A 20113-nucleotide genomic window follows, 5' to 3' on the forward strand; every position below is an offset into this window, starting at 1 on the left:
GAACAGCTGGTGTCCGTGAACCGATTCAGACTTCCAAATGATACAGCGAAAAGTCAGACACCTACACCGTGTTCCCAATTCTCCTAATTCCTGACTAAACACATGGACTATATTATTTTCGAGGTAAAATCAAAGCTGACAAAATCAGGCGTATTTGTCACTGAATATTTTACGAAAAAAGGAAGTGATTCTTAAGGGAGTGAGAGACATGTATTATATAAACCTATAGACTGATTGCTACAGTGTTTACTCAGAAGGCGAATAGGCAGGCTTTTCGTGGGTTGCAGAAAAACCATTATTTTGTTGTGTATGATTTATGGTCTTTTTTTTTCAACGAGAGGTTTTCAGGTAGGGATTTCTTTTCCAATAGTATTTTGGGCAATCTCATAGACTCTGTTTTCTACTGTATTTCAGAGGTGGTCACAGAGGTCGTAGGATTTATTGGAAAATTTGTTTACTTTTTTTGGGGAGAGGGGGGAGTATGTATTCCCTCTCTCGGAAAAAAACTTATCTTTATTGACCAGATCAATTTTGTTGGTCAAATTCAGGTACTTTTCCTAGGGATGGAGTTCCTTGAACTGATGTGATAGGAGAAATTCATATTTTGTCAAACTAACAACAAATGCATCATCTAATATTATAACAAAGCTTTACTTTCTAGCAGTTAAGACAACGGAAAACAACGAATAGGCTACGAAAAACAACGGAGCTCTCGTGTCTAATGGTTAATTTTATGATTTTTTATGAAGACTATTAAAAAAAACCATTATGAAGACAATCCTAAAAGACCATCAAATGAATCAATTTTTTTTTCAAATTGATTGTTCATTTTAAAACTGAATCAGTTTTAAAAACTGATTGTTCATGTTGATGAGAATTTTTTTTGAAGCAGTAAGGCAATTGAAAGTCAAGACAAATTAAATACGATTTTCAAACATATTATTCATAACCAAAATATATTTTTAGTATAAAGCCAGGAATTTCAGGAATTTACCAAAATATGTATATAGGAGGGGGTAAAGTGAACTTATACAGAACACAGCTCAACTGAATAATATTTTTTCACGGAAGCGATATGAGCTTAAGAATTAGTGAAGAGCTTCTATCAATTATCCCCAGGTCCAATGAAACTGCTACAGCGAATAGTTATATATTAAAAAAAAAAAAAAATGAAAATAAAAAAATATCAATTGAAAGCAAGGAGCAAAATTAAAGCTTAAAACTAACAAAAATTATTCCTTATATGAGAGGGTTGCCCCCCTCATCAATAGTTTGCTCTTCGCGCTAAGCTTTTTTTGTACATTCAAAATAGCGTCATATTCCAATTAAACAGTCCTTGTGCTTCAGGAGTCGTTCTTAAAGAATTGGGATAAAAACTCAAACTTTAGCGCAAAGAGGGAGGTATTGAGGAGGGGGGCAGTCCCCTCATTTACGGGCCAATCTCTGTTCGTTTGTAAGTTTTAATGTTGCTCCTTATTTTCAGTTGAAAAAAAAAACTGTTTTTCTTATTTAATTTCAGATTGTTTTTCAAATAATGCCGGAATATCTGGCTCCCTTCCCATGAAAAATTCCCACCCCTCTCGGGCAACTCTTCCGTGGAAGCTCCTCCCAAATAAAATACCCCCCCCCCCCTTAAAATCCCCTCCGGACAAATTCCATCCTCTCTGAAGATTCTATCCGTAAAATTTCTTGCGGACGATTCCGCCTGAAAATTCTCCCTAGCATACATTCATTTGAAAATCACTTTACTTTCTAATCGTTTTTCAAATCCCCCTTCAGTGAAAAATTTCCCCCAAAATACCCCTCCAGTATGAATTCACTCCTAGGAAAAATTTCCCATGGAGAATTTCTCCCGCAAAAAATTCCCAGATGGGGAATTTCTCCCGTGGTAAATTCCCACCCTGCGAAAAAATCCTCTGGACAATTTCAACGCCGCTGAAAATATCTTTCGGACAATTCCCCTAGGACATCTTGATTTCAAAAACTGAGTCGGCAAAGGGAAAGTAAGATACGGTAAATAAAAAGAATTTCGTATAGAAGTTCTGTCAAATACCCCAGCGTAGGAGTCCCTCTGGAAAGTTCATCCGAGGAAACTCCCATTCTCACGGAATATTTTCCCCATGGAAACCCACTCTCAGCAGAAAATTCCTCCTCCAACCCACCATAAAACGTCTGCAACTTCCCAATACCAAATAGCCTACGTAATGACTTAACGTAATAACCCAATAACATTTAATAACCCCTACGTAACCTAATAACCCAACAACTATACGTAAACAATGAGTAAATTGCATAGCTTAAAGCCTTTTCCCCAGGGGCTGCAGGGGGTCATGTGACCACCAAAGGCATAGTTATAAGACATTTCAACTATACTGAACTAAATGGTTATCCAAAGATTTTGGCTAGAAAAGAGGCGTGGGAAGGGGGCTAGTTGCCCTTCAATATTTTTGGTCCCTTAAATAGGGCACTGGAAATTTTAATTTCCGTTTGAATGCGCCCTCTCCCAATCTTCTAGGACAATTATTTCGATACGATCAACGCTAAAAAAATAAAAAAATAAACACGAATCCATTATCTTTCAGCTGGCAAAATAGACGGAACTCCGCATTTTTGGTGATGGAAGCTTGAAACCACTAGAGTGGGATTCTCTGATACCCTGAATCTAATGGTGAAATTGTCATTAAAATTTTTTAATTTTTAGGGTGGTTTCCCCCATTTTTCAAAAACCCGGCAATTTTTCTCAGAGTCGTGGATTTTGACGAGTAATACTAAAATTAATGAATATTATATATTTGAAGAAAGTATAAAAATCCAATACTTTTTATGCATCTATAGACATCATATTCTATTTTGTAGAGTTTCGGTTGCTATTGAGCTGAGTCACTCCTTACTTACAGTTCGTTACCATGATAGATCATACACGATTTACTATGAAAAAATCTAAAACATCTTGCAACTTAAGATGCCTGAGGACTAGAATTTACCAGCAAGTTTTGTTATTATAATGAATTTCTTTTCTACCGTCATCGGGGAGGGAGGGCTTGAGAGTCATCCTTCTTCCACGCAGGCAAAGTTATACCCTAGCATATAGATTTCTCGTTTTTCTCGTTTATATACGATATAGGTATATAAATATTAATTCTATATTAACAACTTTTCTTAGAAAAAGGGTTCTTGTTTTCATTCAGCACTTCTCCAACCAGTTTTACACGGAGAAATAGATGCTATCTGTCGGGGGAACTTATTTTCATACACTAATAATTTGTCAACAAATTGCGTCATATTTTATTTAAGTACAAACTAGCAAACAGTTAGTGCTCATAAGACGACTGGTTGCGACTCAATTTTCTCGTCCAAACTTTTCTAAGCAAGTTTCAAATTCCGGTATAGTTTTTTTGTGTGATTAAAACAGAACAAAATACGTCTCTAGAATATTATCAAAGACAAAGATTTGTTTGCAAATTAAGAGTCAAAAATGGGATTCAAAAAGTTTTTATCGACATATCAACTTAACAGCAATTTTTGAATTCTGAGCTAGAAATTTGAAATAAAAGACAAGAATAAATATCTCCACAATTTCTATTTTATTATTTTTTAACGGATAGGGAAAAAATTAAAAGTAGACATTTGGTAAATTTTTGAAATGAGAAGGGGGCACATGGAAGCAACAGACAACCATCTCGTTAATAGCAACGGATAGGTTCAACTTCCGTATCCTTCTTTGGTTTTTGGATTAGTTCTTCATCGAATGTTTTTGTTGATAGATAAACCAAACATATACCATACGCAAAAGACAAATGTGTACCTTCTGAGCTCCACAGTTCAGATCCGTCAATATACTTCTGAAAATGATTTCTAAGGGCCACGCACACTTCACGTAGATCATACAAATCACTAGCTCTAGCAAGGAGTTGGCGAATTTCAGAACACTCGGGTAATGTAAAACTGAAAATCAAGAAGAATAGAATTGAGATAGTATGTTGACAAATCCGACTCTTTAAGTTAAACTTAAGCCATACAAGAGCATGTGATTTGAAGAGCATGAGATTACGGGTCGAACCCGCTCTCCAATACCAAAAGAATTTGTAAAGGGGTTAAGTACCCCCTTTTTCTTCGACTAATTTTGAGATCTAAGAAGTTAATGTGCTACCCAAAAGCTAATGTGCTACCCAAACTGCTCAGAGGAAAAGTAAAGGCCCTCTATAAGAGGTGGAATATTCATTCTATTACTGACGTTAAATGTATGCTAAATATTAGTATATCTGAGCTGTGTGAAAAGAGATCTATTTATGACTTTTTGCTCTGAGCAGATACCTGGGAATAAAAACTATTGAAAATTCACCTTATAAGAGTACAGTATATATACTAGCTTTGACTTTTTGAACTTCAATAGAAATAAGTAGTTCTTAATTAAACTAAACGGTACACTAAATTTAATAAAAAAAAAGTCGATTGCAGTAGCCACAATTTGTAATAAAAAAATATTAATATGACATAAATAAATTTTAAACCTTCTTCCGTAGGAAAAACAGCTCCAAGCAATTAAAAATCGGAGTCTGTGGCTTGGTCAAATCTTGATCTTTTGTGGATAAATTGGATTAAATGTATTTTATGGCAAAAATAAATAATAAATAGGGTAGTTTCCTAACAAGTAATCAGGTATTGAGTAATAAGTAGTAAGGTAATTTCTTTAGGGTAAATTGGTAGGATAATTGATCCTTTGATAAAGTAAGTTTTGTCCCAGGCATTTTTTTTTAAGATTACTCATTTGAATCATTCAAAACTCTGATATTCCGAAAAGCCAGAAAAACAATAAAATTTTCATCTCTGTAAAATTAGGGCAAATGAACCTTTATGATAAGTACACTTATTCATCAGATCATGTTATCTCATGTGGTCTCTAAAGGCACAGTTTTGGGACTTTTCAACTATGCTCAACAGAACGACTATCCCAAAATTTTGATCGGATGATTCTGAAGAAACAAAAGGCGTGGGAGGGGGGCTAGTTGCCGTTCAATCTTTTTGGTCACATAAAAAGAGCACTAGAACTTTTCATTTCCATTACAATGAGCCCTCTCCCGAATGTCTAGGACCATTGGTTCGATACGATCACCCCTGGAAAAAAAAATAATAATAAATACGCATCAGTGATCTTCTTTCTGACAAAAAATTCAAGTTTCCATATGTTTGCAGATAGGAGCTTGAAACCTCTACAGTAGGGTTCTATGACACGCTGAATCTGATGGTGTGATTCTAAGATTCCTTGACTTTTAGGGGGCCGTTTGCCCCGTTTTTCGAAAATTAGGCAAATTTCCTCAGGCTCGTAGCCTTTTATGGGTAACACTAAGCTTAATGTATCTTATACATTTGGATTCAGAATAATAAGCTGATTCGTTTGATACATTTATTGATATCAAAAGTCCGACTTTTAGAGTTTCAGTTACTATTGAGCCGTGTCGCTCCTTACTTACAGTTCGTTACCACGAACTGTCTGAAAAAGTTTGGAGAAACTTAATAAAAATCGGACTCTCTAGCTGGAGCACATCTCGACCTTTTTGGGGGTAAGAAATTAATTCATTTTTACAGTAGAATATAAAATTGCCCTTGATAGGGCTTTTGTGCATTATGATAGATCATTATTATGTCTTTTGGTGTCACAATCCCCAAAATAAACTTAAGCGGGATAAGTCCTAATCTATGTTTAAAAACTTTTTGTATTACAGGTAAACGGCGGGGCGCAACTACAACTTTCTTGGAAGAATCTTGGTCAACTTGTAATAAATCGGTTTTCAGAGCCTCTTTAAAATACACTTTACTAACTTATCTAATTTTCCCTACCTGTTCCTAGAAGATAAGGTGCTATAGACTTGAATAAAAATATGAAAATTGTACTGAAAACTGGAATTTAATGATAAGTGGGAACAGTCCCTTTTTCTATAAGGTACGACTTGAATAACAAATCAAAACCACTGACGTCTTTTGTCCAAACACCATCTTAAAATTTACCATTTAAAACCAGTTAATTGCCAATTAATTTCAAGCATCATCAACCCATCTACATCACATCACCCCATCAACATGCTTTCCGTTTAAAACCTAAAAGAGGCTTTCCGGTAACCATATTATAAGAACGCTGCATCACTTCGGAAAAGCACAAAAATATGCCAGTAGTATAGAAAATATCAAGGATCGTGGCTCCTCCTCTAAGGGGCAACCTAGCCAAGAGCGAACCTCAGCCCATACTAACCAAGAATTTAAAAGTCAGTTCTATAAAAAATTCTAGTTAGATAAAATCCACGTTTAATGCTAATTCAGGAATGATGACTAGTTTCATCTGAATACTAAAAGTTTATTGTGAAGCGAATTTTCAGAAAATTCTAAAAATAGCTTAAAACCCCTTGGAAATGCCTCGCAATTGAAACAAAAAGTGTCCCATTGGAAAACCATAGTAAAAAACCCTTGACCTGAGGTTTTTAGCCCCCCCCCTCCCATTACAAGGATATCTGTAAGGATCTTGAGAAAAAAATGTCTTTCTTTGAATCCTGTAGGTTACAAGAGACCGAAATTTTGACTGAGGGACTGAAAACCTCCAGTCAAGGGTTTTCGACTATGGTGTTTCCAATGGGACACTTTTGGTTCAATCGCAAGACATTTTCAGGAGGTTTCAAGCTATTCGAGTTAGACGAGATTTTTAAGCTAGACGGTTTTAATCTAGGCGAGATTCCTGGCCTAAGATATAAAATAATTTAATTATTGAAACCACATGTCTAAAGACTAAGTTACTACGTAAAACATAATGTGCAGGACGCTTTGTGTGATAATGCTCACGTACTCACGTGATGTAGCCGTTTGATAATCGATGACGAAATTTCCAAGAAATAAAAAAAAAAGTAAAAATACCTTAAACTAGAATATTGATAAAAGACTCTCATTCTACAAAATCAATGGTACCGAACGGGTACCCGTCCTGATGAACAAGTCTGCTCTTTTCGATAGTTACTTTTTGGGCTGAAGATTTTTTGGAAAGTAAGACTACGAGCAGCAACCATAAATGGCCCCACTTGCTGAAAAACAAGTAATTCAATGGTGCCCGTATTAAATCAACTGTTTTTTACTTGTGTAGGAATAATTAGTTTTAAAGTTAAAGAGCCCTTACCAGTGATTAAACATTTTAAAGAGATGCCCTCTGCTATAAGACAAACTGCACGGGTATTTTTCCAAAATTTCTATATATTCTTCCGCCATTTCCCAAACTGGAGGCTGAATTCCATGAAATATGGCCGGATTGGTTAAATTGCCTTCTGCTGTCATAACAGCATCCACTCCGGTTTCCATGAGACATCGATCTGCATCTGACAGATATTGAATATTACCGTTGGCTATTACTGGAATATTTACCGCTTTTCTAAAATAATAAAATGAATTAGTAATTACAATCAATAATGCAACAAGAGTCAATAGTTATTGATGGTTGTCAGAGGAAAAAAACAACATGTCAGCTTATTTACAAAATACAAGATAGATGGCGGAAATTATGCAAATTCCACTTCCCAAAACTAGACATATTTTTAGGGCCTCAATATAACAAATTTCACATAATTCTTTGATGCACCTTCATCTGATCTTCAACAAGGCCTATGTACGGCTTCCTTTTAATCTTATTGGCCATCTTCTTTCATTATTTTCACCCAATTTGAAGGCCTGCCTTCACGGCCTATTTGAGGGTCTGCCATCTTATCTTCAACAAGTAAGTAAGTAAGCAAGCATGATGGCACTAGACCTTTAAGGTCCAAACCGACGGTGTTGATCTCCGTTTCGTCGCCTTTCGACCAGGAATTGCAATGGGGAGGGGGGGCAGCCATCCAGTGCTTTTGCACACCCTTCCTGCTTACCTCCTCCAGGTACCCATTTAGAGCTGGGTCGACTCTGGCTGAGCTTACAGAGTCACGTCATTGACCCCCATCCCAAACCAAATAACCGGTCAAGCTAGGAATCAAACCCGTGCCCCCTGGACAAAGGATTCCCAGCCCAGCGTGCCAACCAATTACCTATCTTCAAAAAGTCCTATTTTCGGCTTTCTTTTAATCTAATTTGTCCTCTTCCTTTATTATTTTCACCCAATTTGAGGGCCTGCCTTGTCGCTTTTTATCTAACGAGGGCATTCAGGCTATACAGCATGAGGAGGCGAGAGCTGTGGCCGTCAAAATTTTTTTTGGGGAAAAATTGCAATTTAAAGCAAGCGTTCAGCAAACTTGGAACTTTGTGAGATGGCGTTTTCTCCCTCCCGATTTTGATCCTACTGCCAAACACAGCATAAATAAAAGGAATTTGATTACCCTGTTTGTTTTATTAGTGACAAAATACATATTAACGTTAAAATTCTGGTCCCAATTGCTGCAACAAACGACAGACACTGCCATTAATTGACAGTAAATTGTTATATATATATATATATATATATATATATATATATATATATATATATATATATATATATATATATATATATATATATATATATATATATTTATATATATACATATAAGGATGTTGAATGATTAAAATCATGCAACAATATAACCCTAAAATCTTGTTACCAAATAGGCGTTGAAAGAAAGATACATATCATTGAACACCGAAGAATCTAAGCTATGCATCAATATGTCTATTATTAAAATTCTTCAAAAAATTTAACGCTTCAAATTGTTAGTTAATTGACTTATCTACAAAAGAATATTTTAAGAAAGACCAATTAGGCTATCCTGTTTTGTTGTATTCATCCCCTTAGTTGACTATTGAAATAACAACGGAATCTTTGCTTCTTCTGATTCGAAAAACATCACTTTTCTTACTTAACTTTGACACATTCATTTAGGCAGTCCTTAAGTTTATTGAAAACTTTTCCAGGGGTATCAAGGCTAGAAAAGAACGAGATGAGAAGAATTGAAATTGAACGAAATTGACTCATTAACTACAATCCTTTTTTAAGTATTGGGTTTCTTCTCCGACTATGGAAGTTTAACAAGCCAAGAATCTTCACGCAAAATAAATCTATGTACTTGCTACTAGAAGGATCAGTTAACAAAGTCGAATAATCTGGAGACAGTAGAATTATCCCTGCAAGCGCTATTGGTATTTTTGGCATTCTAAAAATTATGCTCTTTTCATTTGCGAAGAGGCGAATGGAGAGTGCTGAGGTCCAGCGAATATCTCATTTATGATTAGCAGGGTTGCCACCCTGACCTGGAAGAATTTTTTTTTACTAGATCTAGTAAAATCCTACTGATGGTGGTAACCCTGATGATTAGATACAAGAGCAATATGGTGTACCCCAAGAAAAGAACTTAACCACAAACTAAGAAGTTGCATCTTTCATTTGACAAGAATTTCTGTTGTTTAAAAATAAACAGACCAATATGGAATATATAAATCAATTTCAAAACCCATGCATGCAAGGAGTATCCCTCTGATGAGCCCTATTAAAAAAAAGCTTTTTAGAAGCTTTTTTCGTCAGATTATGATAACTACTTTCTAATGCCAATAGAAAATCATTGGAATAAGGCACATATATACAGAAAGACTTTAGAAATTTCGATGTGAGGAGTACGATGGTTAAAAAAGTATTACAGGCAAATGTATTTAAACTTAATTATTTTGCATTTTTTTGTTTTTTTTGCAGAATTTTGTCGGGAAGGACGGTGTTTCAAGATGGTATGGCGATTCCTTCCTTTATACCCGCAAGTTAAGGAAAGAGACAAAAAGAAGTTCCCATGTTCTACCAAATTAAAAAAATACAATAATTTCATCGGTACAAATAAAATCGTTAATGATTCGTAATAATGATTCAAATCTATAATGTATGATATTTATTAAACCAAATAATCTCAAAAACAAGGGACAGAAGTATGTATCTTCTTTATCAGTTTTCAGAAGGTACAATGATCTGATAGTTACAGCTAAAATCGTTGACAGCTGTTTTGATGCCAATTTCAGTTAATTATATCTTAAACCATATTCATTAATTAGTCAAGCCAATTTAGGTATTAAAGTCTACCTGCAATTTTTTCTTTTAATTATTATTACTCTTTGGAGACGACAATATAAAAAATGCATACACACATCCCAACGAAAACGTACATAAATATTTTGAATGTATATGTATGTATTTACCAGATTTAAATACTTTCGAAATGAACTTTCCCTATCCAAGAGCGCTTTTAAAAACTCTGAAGGTATCTAAATTCAATATCTGGTTAATAATCTTCTTTCAGCTAGACTTAAGAATTAAGTTCTCTATGTAACTTCTTTTGCATATTATGTTTCTGCAGTCCTAGAATTTTAATGTTTGGAAGACGTTAATGTTTAATAATTAAAAAAAAAGTCTAACAAATTTTAAATAGTTAATTTTAATTTTTATTTTATTACACTTTATCATTTTTACTGATTCCATTTCATAAAAGTTTATGAAATCACTAGGTAATTTTTTTCTTTCATGCTCATCATTTCTTCTACTTCTTCCTCATCATTTCTTCTACTATCATGCTTAACATTATCAACATCAGACGTTAATGTTAATGTTTAAAGAACGTTAGAAGACTTGCTACCATTTGGCAGCTTAGATCCCACTTCATCTATCTAACAAATTACATTTAAAAAAAACAAATTTGCTCAGCAACTTTTTCAGATTGCAAAATAAAGGTAAAAATTATTGAAAAAAACAAAATTGTGTTATGTTTTCAATCAGTTTAGATCACTCTCTAAGAAAAAGTTTAAGTAATATCATAATTCTGGCTCGATGGATGGACAGATATGAAAACACAATAATAATACGCATCATCACCCTTCAGTGTAAGTTACTGCAAAAGGCTTGTCGCAAGATCCAGAGTGAACATAAACTTTAAGGACTTTATATATCACAGATAACTCATATTTTGTTCTAGAGTATTGGGAATTTATAAAAGTTTAAACTGGCACTAGTGTCGTCCAAAAAAACATCAACGCCATCCACCTTTTGGCGACAATTGGCATTTTCTCAGGCTTTGTAATAATTTTTCTATCAGAAACTGAGATCAGAAAGTTAGTACTACAATAATTTTACCATCTAAACAACTTAAATTAATTATTCTTATTATTACGTTGAAAAAAATGCCAAATGTCGCCGAACACTAGATGGCATTGAGGGTTTTTCAACACTAGCACCACTTCCCACTCTTGTAGGTTACCCATATTCTTTGCTTTGTTCCTTATAGATTTAGCCTAGCTATCAAAGAAAATACAAAATTTACTTTATATTAAAAAAAAATTATTACATTCACTAGAAAACTAAGAAAGCGAAAAAATTACTTGACTGCCTTTATTTGTTCCCAGTCAGCGAGGCCCGTATCCCGTCCCTTCTGTTCCCTGGTTCTTCCATGTACAGTTAAGGCATAACAGCCAGCTCTTTCAATCATTTTGGCGTACGCAATAGTTTTTTCAACATCAGGGAACACTCGTATCTTGCATGTAATTGGAACTTTCAATTCTTTTGAAGCCATTTCAACTGAGAAAAATAAAATTATTCATTCGAAGTACACAAAATTCAGTAATACTTTGGAATAATTCTTCCAATAGTCAAATAATATTCAACATCAAATATTTGAAAACAACATATTTTGGAGCATACAAGAGGGCACTGACTTACCACCACCTGGCGCACATATCGAAACACCATGCGTGCCACATGGTGGTTGCCACAGGTTTGGAACGCGGCACCTGGTGTAGGTGATTTCTGAAAATGGGTGTCCCCTTGACGAAATCTCACTGTCAAGATTTTGAAATAAATGCTTGTATTTCCGATTTTAAAGCTGTTTATTTAATATAAACAGCTTTATAGTAAATAATGCGGCATCTAGTGTACGTGATTTCTGGGATAAAGCGACTCCTCCGGAGTATATCCCTACAATTTTGACTAAAGACTACAATTGACAGCGACACATGTTCTATTACCAATGTTGCCATATTTCAAAGCCAGGTTTAAGCATAGCTTGACCACAAAAAATCACTATCCATTCACACTGTTGAAGCTAAAACTCATTTCTCTAAAATTGGTTGATGTGACAGCCTGGCCGAAAGCTTAATAATACAATTCCCGACATAACTCAAAAAGGTTTATTAACGCACCCTAGTATGCCATATTCAAGGTACTGATGCTAGTTTTAGGCATAACCTACATGAATTACATCCACAAAACAAAGAATAAGTAAAGTGACGAAGACGATAAAGCAAAAAAGTAAAGCCACATATAATATAAAAAAAATGAAAAATTTAAAAAAGGCGAAGAACTCCACAAAAAAAAAAAAAAAAAAAATTACAGATGTGATACAAAATTGATTTTCAAGTGTAATTACAATCCCAGGGTTTCAACCTGGTTTGAACTATAATTTACGAAGCCTATGGTGCAAAATCACTTAATGATTTTCCGTTTTATGAGTTTTAATTTACAGAATGTGTTTAAGTACCGTTCAGTATGAAGCTAACAAACATGGCTTCTACGAAAAACATTTAGAATTCATTAATTTTGTTTTTATTTTACGACAAATTTCTTTATTTAAACTAACTTCTTTTGTTTGAATAAAAACAATAATTTACCTTAACATAATCACTTGTAATTGAGAGCACTTACAAGCTTTTTATTTCATTTCGTTTCACAAGAATCAGAATAAATGAGTAGTAAGGCATCTAGTACCACGGAACGTGATTGCGTAATATGCATTGCCAGGGTCAGTAACCTATTACAATGAACGATACTTGCCCTACCAGACAGGTTTTCTATTATGACACCCATTTTTTGGAGGTCAAACAGAGAGAGAGAGTGGCGGACACACTAACTTGTTTAGTAGTTGGATTCAGATATAGCGTTATATATAGTTACCCACCAATCACTTTTGACTCTTAACATTGAAGCCTCACGGCCTTTACTATAGGCAACGCTATAGCGTTACCTCTGAAACAGGGCAAAGGGAATTTACTCGCTAGACGTGTTCTTAGACCAACTCAGAAGCTGCATATAAGGAGTAATTTTCATTGTAGTTCTTATTAGTAGGAGAATTGAATTCAGAGAGAGAATAGTTTATTTGAGAGGATATTAGTGGAGAAAAAAAAAATGAGTGGTGCATTTACACTATTGGAGATTAATGATGGAACCGACAGCAGCAGCAGCAACGATATACGAGTACCCAATGTAGCTGTGGAAATAACCGCTGGCTGTAGATTATGTCTTGAATGGGACATTATGTATGCGAGATATGTGATATCATTAAGCAAGTTTAAGCAGGAGGAGCAACTATGTTTTGCTGGAAAAGTGAATATTCTCCAGATAAATAAACTTCGGTAAGCATTAGATATCGTCTCGAAATATATTGATGAGAACAAAATACATCGGTGAATATTATTATTATTGTAATTATGTTCAGTAAAAACGTTTCTAAATCAATTGTATTTTTTCTTTCAATAGTAGACTAGCGTATATTTTATAGAGTACAAAAAGAAATTATGAATAGTCTGAAGTTAGTTGTGAGAGAGTTAGGACTCTAAAAAATAGATAGATTCAAGAAAGAGCGAATCATGAGGAATCTAGTTCTTATGGAAAAATGTTTGATTCTAGATGATGATTTTCTACAGTTGTCTATTCAAAGGAAGATATTTTTTCGGGGAAATCTTAACCACATAATTAAAACTTGGCATTTATCATTTAACTGTTGTCAAAAGCCCAGACATTACTGTTAGCCCGTAATTCCACAACTTTTCTACATACGGGCCGCAAACCGGATAAAGGATAGTGTATGAGTACCTAGCATCACTAGTTTAGAAATTTGGGCCTTTTTTCATGAGGAAGGTGAACCTTCTGGATGATTTACTCCTCCTCTCTCTCTCTCTATCTCAGACAATTTTTGTTGTTGCTAGCTCAGTTTTATTGTGGTAGTGAGAGTGTCAACACATGACAAAATGTTCCATACATATCCGTTATGTATGTACACACTGGGCAGCTGGTCATCATCATGTGGGAATTGTACAATGATTGATGAGTATAATGAAAAGTGTGGATTATGCAATCCGTGTAAATTGCATAGAGGATATGCAGTACAAATTAAAGTGTGTAATTCCTGTCTTGAGGAGGTGTGTGAATCTCATTCTAGAGGCCACCTGATGACCAATATATCACATTTTGTTCTCATCAATATATTTCGATACGACATCTATCGCTGACCGAAGTTTATTTATATGGAGAATATTCACTTTCCCAGCAAAACATAGTTGCTCCTCCTTCTTAAACTTGCTTAATGATATCACATATCTCGGATACATAATGTCCCATTCAAGACATAGTCTACAGTCAGCGGTTGTTTCCACAGCTACATTGGGTACTAGTATATTGTTGCTGCCGCTGCTGTCAGTTCAATCATTAATCTCCAAATTTATAAATGCACCACTCATTTTTTTTTTATCCACCAATATCCTCTCAAATAAACTATTCTCTCACTGAATTCAAATATCTTACTAATATGAAGTACAATGAAAATTACTCCCTATATGCAGCTTCTGAGTTGGTCTAAGAACACGTCTAGCGAGTAAATTCCCTTTGCCCTGTTTCAGAGGTAACGCTATAGCGTTGCCTATAGTAAAGGCCGTGAGGCTTCAATGTTAAGAGTCAAAAGTGATTGGTGGGTAACTATATATAACGCTATATCTGAATCCAACTACTAAACAAGTTAGTGTGTCCGCCACTCTCTCTCTCTGTTTGACCTCCAAAAAATGGGTGTCATAATAGAAAACCTGTCTGGTAGGGCAAGTATCGTTCATTGTAATAGGTTACTGACCCTGGCAATGCATATTACGCAATCACGTTCCGTGGTACTAGATGCATGAGTGGAGAGTGAATCAATTGTCAGTAAGGGAGTAAAGATTTTAAATAATCACCAGGGGACTATTTTACCTGTTAGACCAAAACGATTTGCTTCAGTAATAGCTAACAAAAGGATTATTTCGCAACTGAATAATTAAAGTAATTTACAGTTTTTTTTATTTTTCCTCAGTTACTCTGGTGTCCTCAGTGAAGTAACTCTATATTAGCATTTTTTCTCTACGTGGATCAATTTGCGCCGATTGTACATTTTTGTTTTTTTTTTTTTTGTGGTGGTTTTATTGGTTTTTAGTTTTATCTTGTTTTTTTTTTGTGTCTTTCGTGCTGAAGACGCCTTTTTTGTATACAGGCGAAATATCCGCGTTGTTTTGTTTGTGTTGTTTTTATTTTCTCTCCCAGGGCCACAGTCTCGTTTGTTTTTTTTTTTTTTTTTTTTTTTTTTTTTTTTTTAGAGATTTTTCTCTTTGTTGGTTTTTTGAGAACAATCTGAGTAAATTCCTTGACAATGAAAATATTGAGGATGATAAAAAACTGCTTTTACTTCAAGATGCACTTCGCTGAGTGGACAAACACAAGTCCTATCGGTAAAAGCCCACTGCTGCTGCTGGTGCTGCTGCTGATCCCAAAAAATAATCCTCTCCTAAGTATTCTGCTGCTGCTGCTGCTGGAACAAAATTTAAGAAGATGTATTTGTATAAATTTTTATCTAAATTTTTAAAACTAAGCCCCAAAAAATTTGTTGAAAAAATAACACGACTCCTAGCCTATGTCTTGAAAAGTAGTCAAGATCACATTCAAGTTGAGAGAAATGGGACTGGGATTATAATTCAGAACAATAGCTATAATCTACTTGATTTAATCTATGACATGGCTACAAATCGTAAAGGACTATTATCATTTGACACTCATCTATACAACTTTCTAAATACATTAAACTTCCCCAAAAGTCTTATTGGCAATAGACAAATTCTAAAAAAATTAAATGAACATGCATCATCGTCATCATCAACAACAACAACATTGACACCATTAAAAAATGAACTTGAAGAAGAAGATTTTAAATCAATTTTGGAAAATACTAGCACACCACTGATAGCTAGACAAAAGCGAAGACGTATCAAGTCAACGTCACCATCACCACCACCACCACCACCAACGGCCAGTATACAAAAGGGTAGCGGACGTTACACAACGTGTTTACGTTCAAAATGGTTGAAGTTCTGAAAGGTGTTTATGAAAATATTGGTGAGGCGGGGAGTTTAAGTTCCCCCACCACTCTTTCCAAAGTCACTGGTGTTCACACTAAAAGTGCACAAGACTATCTACAAAATAAATCAAGTTACACTCTGCATAGAAATCATAGACTTCGTGCCAATCAATATTGAAGAACTAAAGCCTTTCACCCATTGCATATAATGCAAGCAGATTTCCTGACTCTAGATGAGCTTCAAAGACGTCACAATACACCGTACAAGTACATTCTACTTGCAATCAGTGTTTATAGTCGCTATGCATATGCAATTCCATTGCGATCAAAGAGAGGTGTTGAAGTTGCTCAGGCCATTGAAAGTATTCTCGAACAGAGTTGGTATAAAAAAATTCAAACGGATCGCGGTAGTGAATTTCTTAATCCCCATTCTGCAAAAGTACTACAGAAATATAGTGCACTGCTCTATCATAGTTACAGTCCTATAAAGACCGCATTCGTCTAACAATTGATAAGAACTATTCGACTTTTAATTTCCAGATATTGTACATTAAAAAATACATCGGATTTTATTCATGATCTTGATAAAATCATGTTGATTTATAATCAACGACCTCATCAATCATTGTCCAACTCTACGCCAACGGAAGTTCATCATTCTAATCATGATACGATTGACACCTTTCTTAAACAGTATTCCAATGAATCGTCGGCTGTCAAGAAGATGAAAAATAAATTCAATGTTGGTGATACCGTTCGAATTAATAGAACAACTAATGTTTTTGAAAAGGGGAATTACTTATGGTCCACCGAACTTTTTAAAGTGGCGAAAATCCTAGACACTAAACCAATAGCTTATCGTTTGCGTGATACCAATGATGAAGAGATTATCGGTGGTTTTTATGACTATGAACTACAAAATGTTAAAAATGCTAGTGAAATCTATCAAATTGAAAAGATATTAAAGAAACGTACTCGCAGGGGTAAGAAACAGTTACTAGTTTGGTGGCTAGGATACAACTCTGATTTTGATTCTTGGATCGGTGTTGAAGATATTGACAATGCCCAATGATTTCCATGTGACTTTCATGTCCAACGTTTCCGATCCTCTCTACAATGACTTGAATACGACAAGTGATTTTTGGACAAAACTCTCCCCTGCAATCAAATTTGATGGTGCATATGAAGTGGCTCTTGTCGACTTTATTCTCAAAAATACCTGTGACATCCTGAGAAAGGATCGTGCGTATGATATAAAAGTTATACCTCTCGATTGGACAATGAATGGGTTGAACTATTTCGACTATGAATCGGTTGAAGCACTTAAATCTAGTTAATATCCACTTGCTAAATTGAAATATATTGAATATGATAATATGGGTGATTTGTTTCGTGCAATCAATAGAAAAATTTCATATCGTAGGAATGGTAACTTCTATTTTAAGTATTCATTGGAACATGATAGTATTTACATTACCTCACCTCTTGATACTTAAATAATTATTATCAATGACAATCTAAGAGATATTCTTGGCTTTAAACAGAAAATGATCAATGGGAAAAATGCTGACACCGTTTACGGGATGAATCAAGTTATTTTTACTGATTATCCACCTGGTTTTGCCTCGGACTCTTGCATATTTATCTATGTATCCTTTATGGAAACACCGAGAGTCGGCAATTTAAATGTCTACCTCTTGCGTGTTCTTGAGCGAAAAAAAACTCATGAACTTGTTCATCACTATAATATAAAGAATCTTCAGTATGTTCCTGAAAACACTTTGTATTTGGAACTCTGCCAGCTAACAATAAGAAGGTACATGGGTGAACTTCTAGCAATAGCAATAGTCAGCACAGTGAGTACATGTCATTTTTGATCTGTCACCAACGACTGTGGATTCACCTAAAATTAAAAATAAGAGAATTCCATTTGTATATCCCGATATCGATTGTTATGTTGGTGCTCTGAGTCCACGTCAAATAGGCAATGAATTGGACTACTACAAGGGGCGTACTACAAAGTCTGGCTATGGTCTTGGTAGCTGGTTTGCTAGGCTATTTCGTTCTGCACTACCCCTTGCCAGAAAATATCTTGTACCTGCTGCATCAAATTTTGTTGCCTCAACACTACAGGACTGGGGGTCGGGCAAGAATTTCAAGGAGAGTGTTAAGGAAAATATTAGATCTTCAGCAAGAGCCGCTGGTGAGCAACTAAAATCTTGACAAAAAGGGGAGGGATTGAAAAGGATGCGTTCGTGTCATTCATTTATCGGTCTTCGCCCAGGCAGGAAGCAAAGGACATCAACAAGGACTTTGAGAAATAAAACAAGAAAGCCTGATAAGCAGAAGAAGAAGAAAAAAGAGGAAAATATTGTTAGATCAAAGAAAGATTTCTTCTCTTAGGATTACTCATCTCCCTCACAAGGAATCATATCCATCAATCTGTTCCTCATTGAATCTATTTAATGCTGAAAATGTTGATGTCAGTGTCAGGTATGGCTACTATGAGCAGTTTCACCCCCAACAACCCCTTTCGGAAAATATACACTTTCAAATATTTTCCGATGAAGACTATTTCATTGATTTGTCGTCAACATTTATTGATTTAAATGTTGTGGTGAAGAAAAAGTCAGATAATACAACTCCAAACGCTGGCGAAGGTCTCTCCTACGAAAACTGCATTCTACACAACCTATTCAAACAAATTAATGTATTGATTAATGGGACATTGGTGAGCACTAGCAATAATTTATCAAACTATGCAAGCTACATACAATTTATGATGATGACACCAAAGGCATACAAGGAGTTGAGAGGACAATCATTAGGCTATGAATATCGGTCAGGTGTTGATACTGACGGTGAGTTGACTGCTGCAGTGACCCAAGAGTCTCTTATAGCTAGAAAATTAAATCATGAGATATTGAATATATCCCATTGGTTACCCCCCATTGTCAAGATTAACATAAAGTTACAGATTATCCCATCGAATTTCATTTTGAGAAAAACACTACCTGCAGCACCCGATGCAAATGTCATTATATCATCAGCAATTCTCGACGTCTAAAAACAACAGGTTATGGGGTCTGTTGCATTGGCAGTGGAAAAGCTACGAGCCAATGGTAACAACATTAAACTTCTTGTTCCTCATACGATCACCAATCAACGTCACATTGCCACCGGCTCTCGTAGCTATAGCGATTCATCATTTATCAATGGAGAAATCCCATCAAAATTGGCGTTTGCCTTTGTGAAGAGTGGGAGTGCCGTTGGATCCTGGACTAAATCCTCCCACGATTTTAATTTTTTCAGTCTATCTAGCTTTGTGTGCAAAGTAAATGGTATTCCACTGTACGCTTTATCATTTGACAAAAAATCCTATAGAACTCTGTACGAGTTGACTATCCAATCTCTAGATCATGATTTCAAAGTATTTGAAAATGGATTATGCGATTCAATTTTTTAAAAAAATAATGGATTTATTATTTTGGATTTGTCTGGCACACAGGATATGACCATAGTAAAAACAGGGTCTGTACATTTAGAGTGTGTATTTTCCAATGCTCTGACCGAGAGTATCACGCTAATATCACTGAGTCAATTTGAAACCTATTGGGAAATCACCCCGACGGCAGTTTTCTACTAGACCTAGCACCATGAACACAAACCAAATAATCAACGTATTTAGTATGGATCCATACATGTCCCGGTACAAGTCCTATTGCATACCTTTGGACTACATTGAAAAAATTCCAAGTGTTAACAACATCCTAATCATTGTTAATAGCAGTCCGTCGACTTTGACGACCGGTCATTTGCTATGCATCTTTCAAACAGCGAAGAATATTGAATTTTTGACCCTCTTGGTCTATCGTATGAATTCTACGCTCCATACATCAGCAACTTTATTGAAAGCAGGGGGAAGATCATTATTCAAAATCAACGAAGAGTACAGGATTTAGCAACTAAGACATGTGGCTTTCATGCACTACTCTTTTACATGCTCA

The 20113-nt window shown here is 35.2% G+C and overlaps 1 protein-coding gene across 4 annotated transcripts in view; it reads right to left on the reverse strand.

Annotated features, from left to right (window-relative positions):
* Window positions 1–20113, reverse strand: part of Dus1 (Dihydrouridine synthase 1) — a 144762-nt gene that overhangs the window by 18434 nt on the left and 106215 nt on the right. For all 4 annotated transcript variants that reach the window (XM_089094250.1, XM_089094221.1, XM_089094232.1 and 1 more), the window contains exons 4-6: window positions 11344–11539; window positions 7157–7405; window positions 3806–3945 (exon numbers count right to left, since the gene is read on the reverse strand). In XM_089094250.1, the coding sequence (XP_088950376.1) occupies window positions 3806–3945; window positions 7157–7405; window positions 11344–11539 (585 nt within the window). The remainder of the gene's footprint in view (window positions 1–3805; window positions 3946–7156; window positions 7406–11343; window positions 11540–20113) is intronic.

This window comes from Artemia sp. Qi Xiang Cuo, chromosome 1 (assembly GCF_049724085.1).
Source record: "Artemia sp. Qi Xiang Cuo chromosome 1, ASM4972408v1, whole genome shotgun sequence".
NCBI classification, from domain to species: Eukaryota; Metazoa; Arthropoda; class Branchiopoda; order Anostraca; family Artemiidae; genus Artemia; species Artemia sp. Qi Xiang Cuo.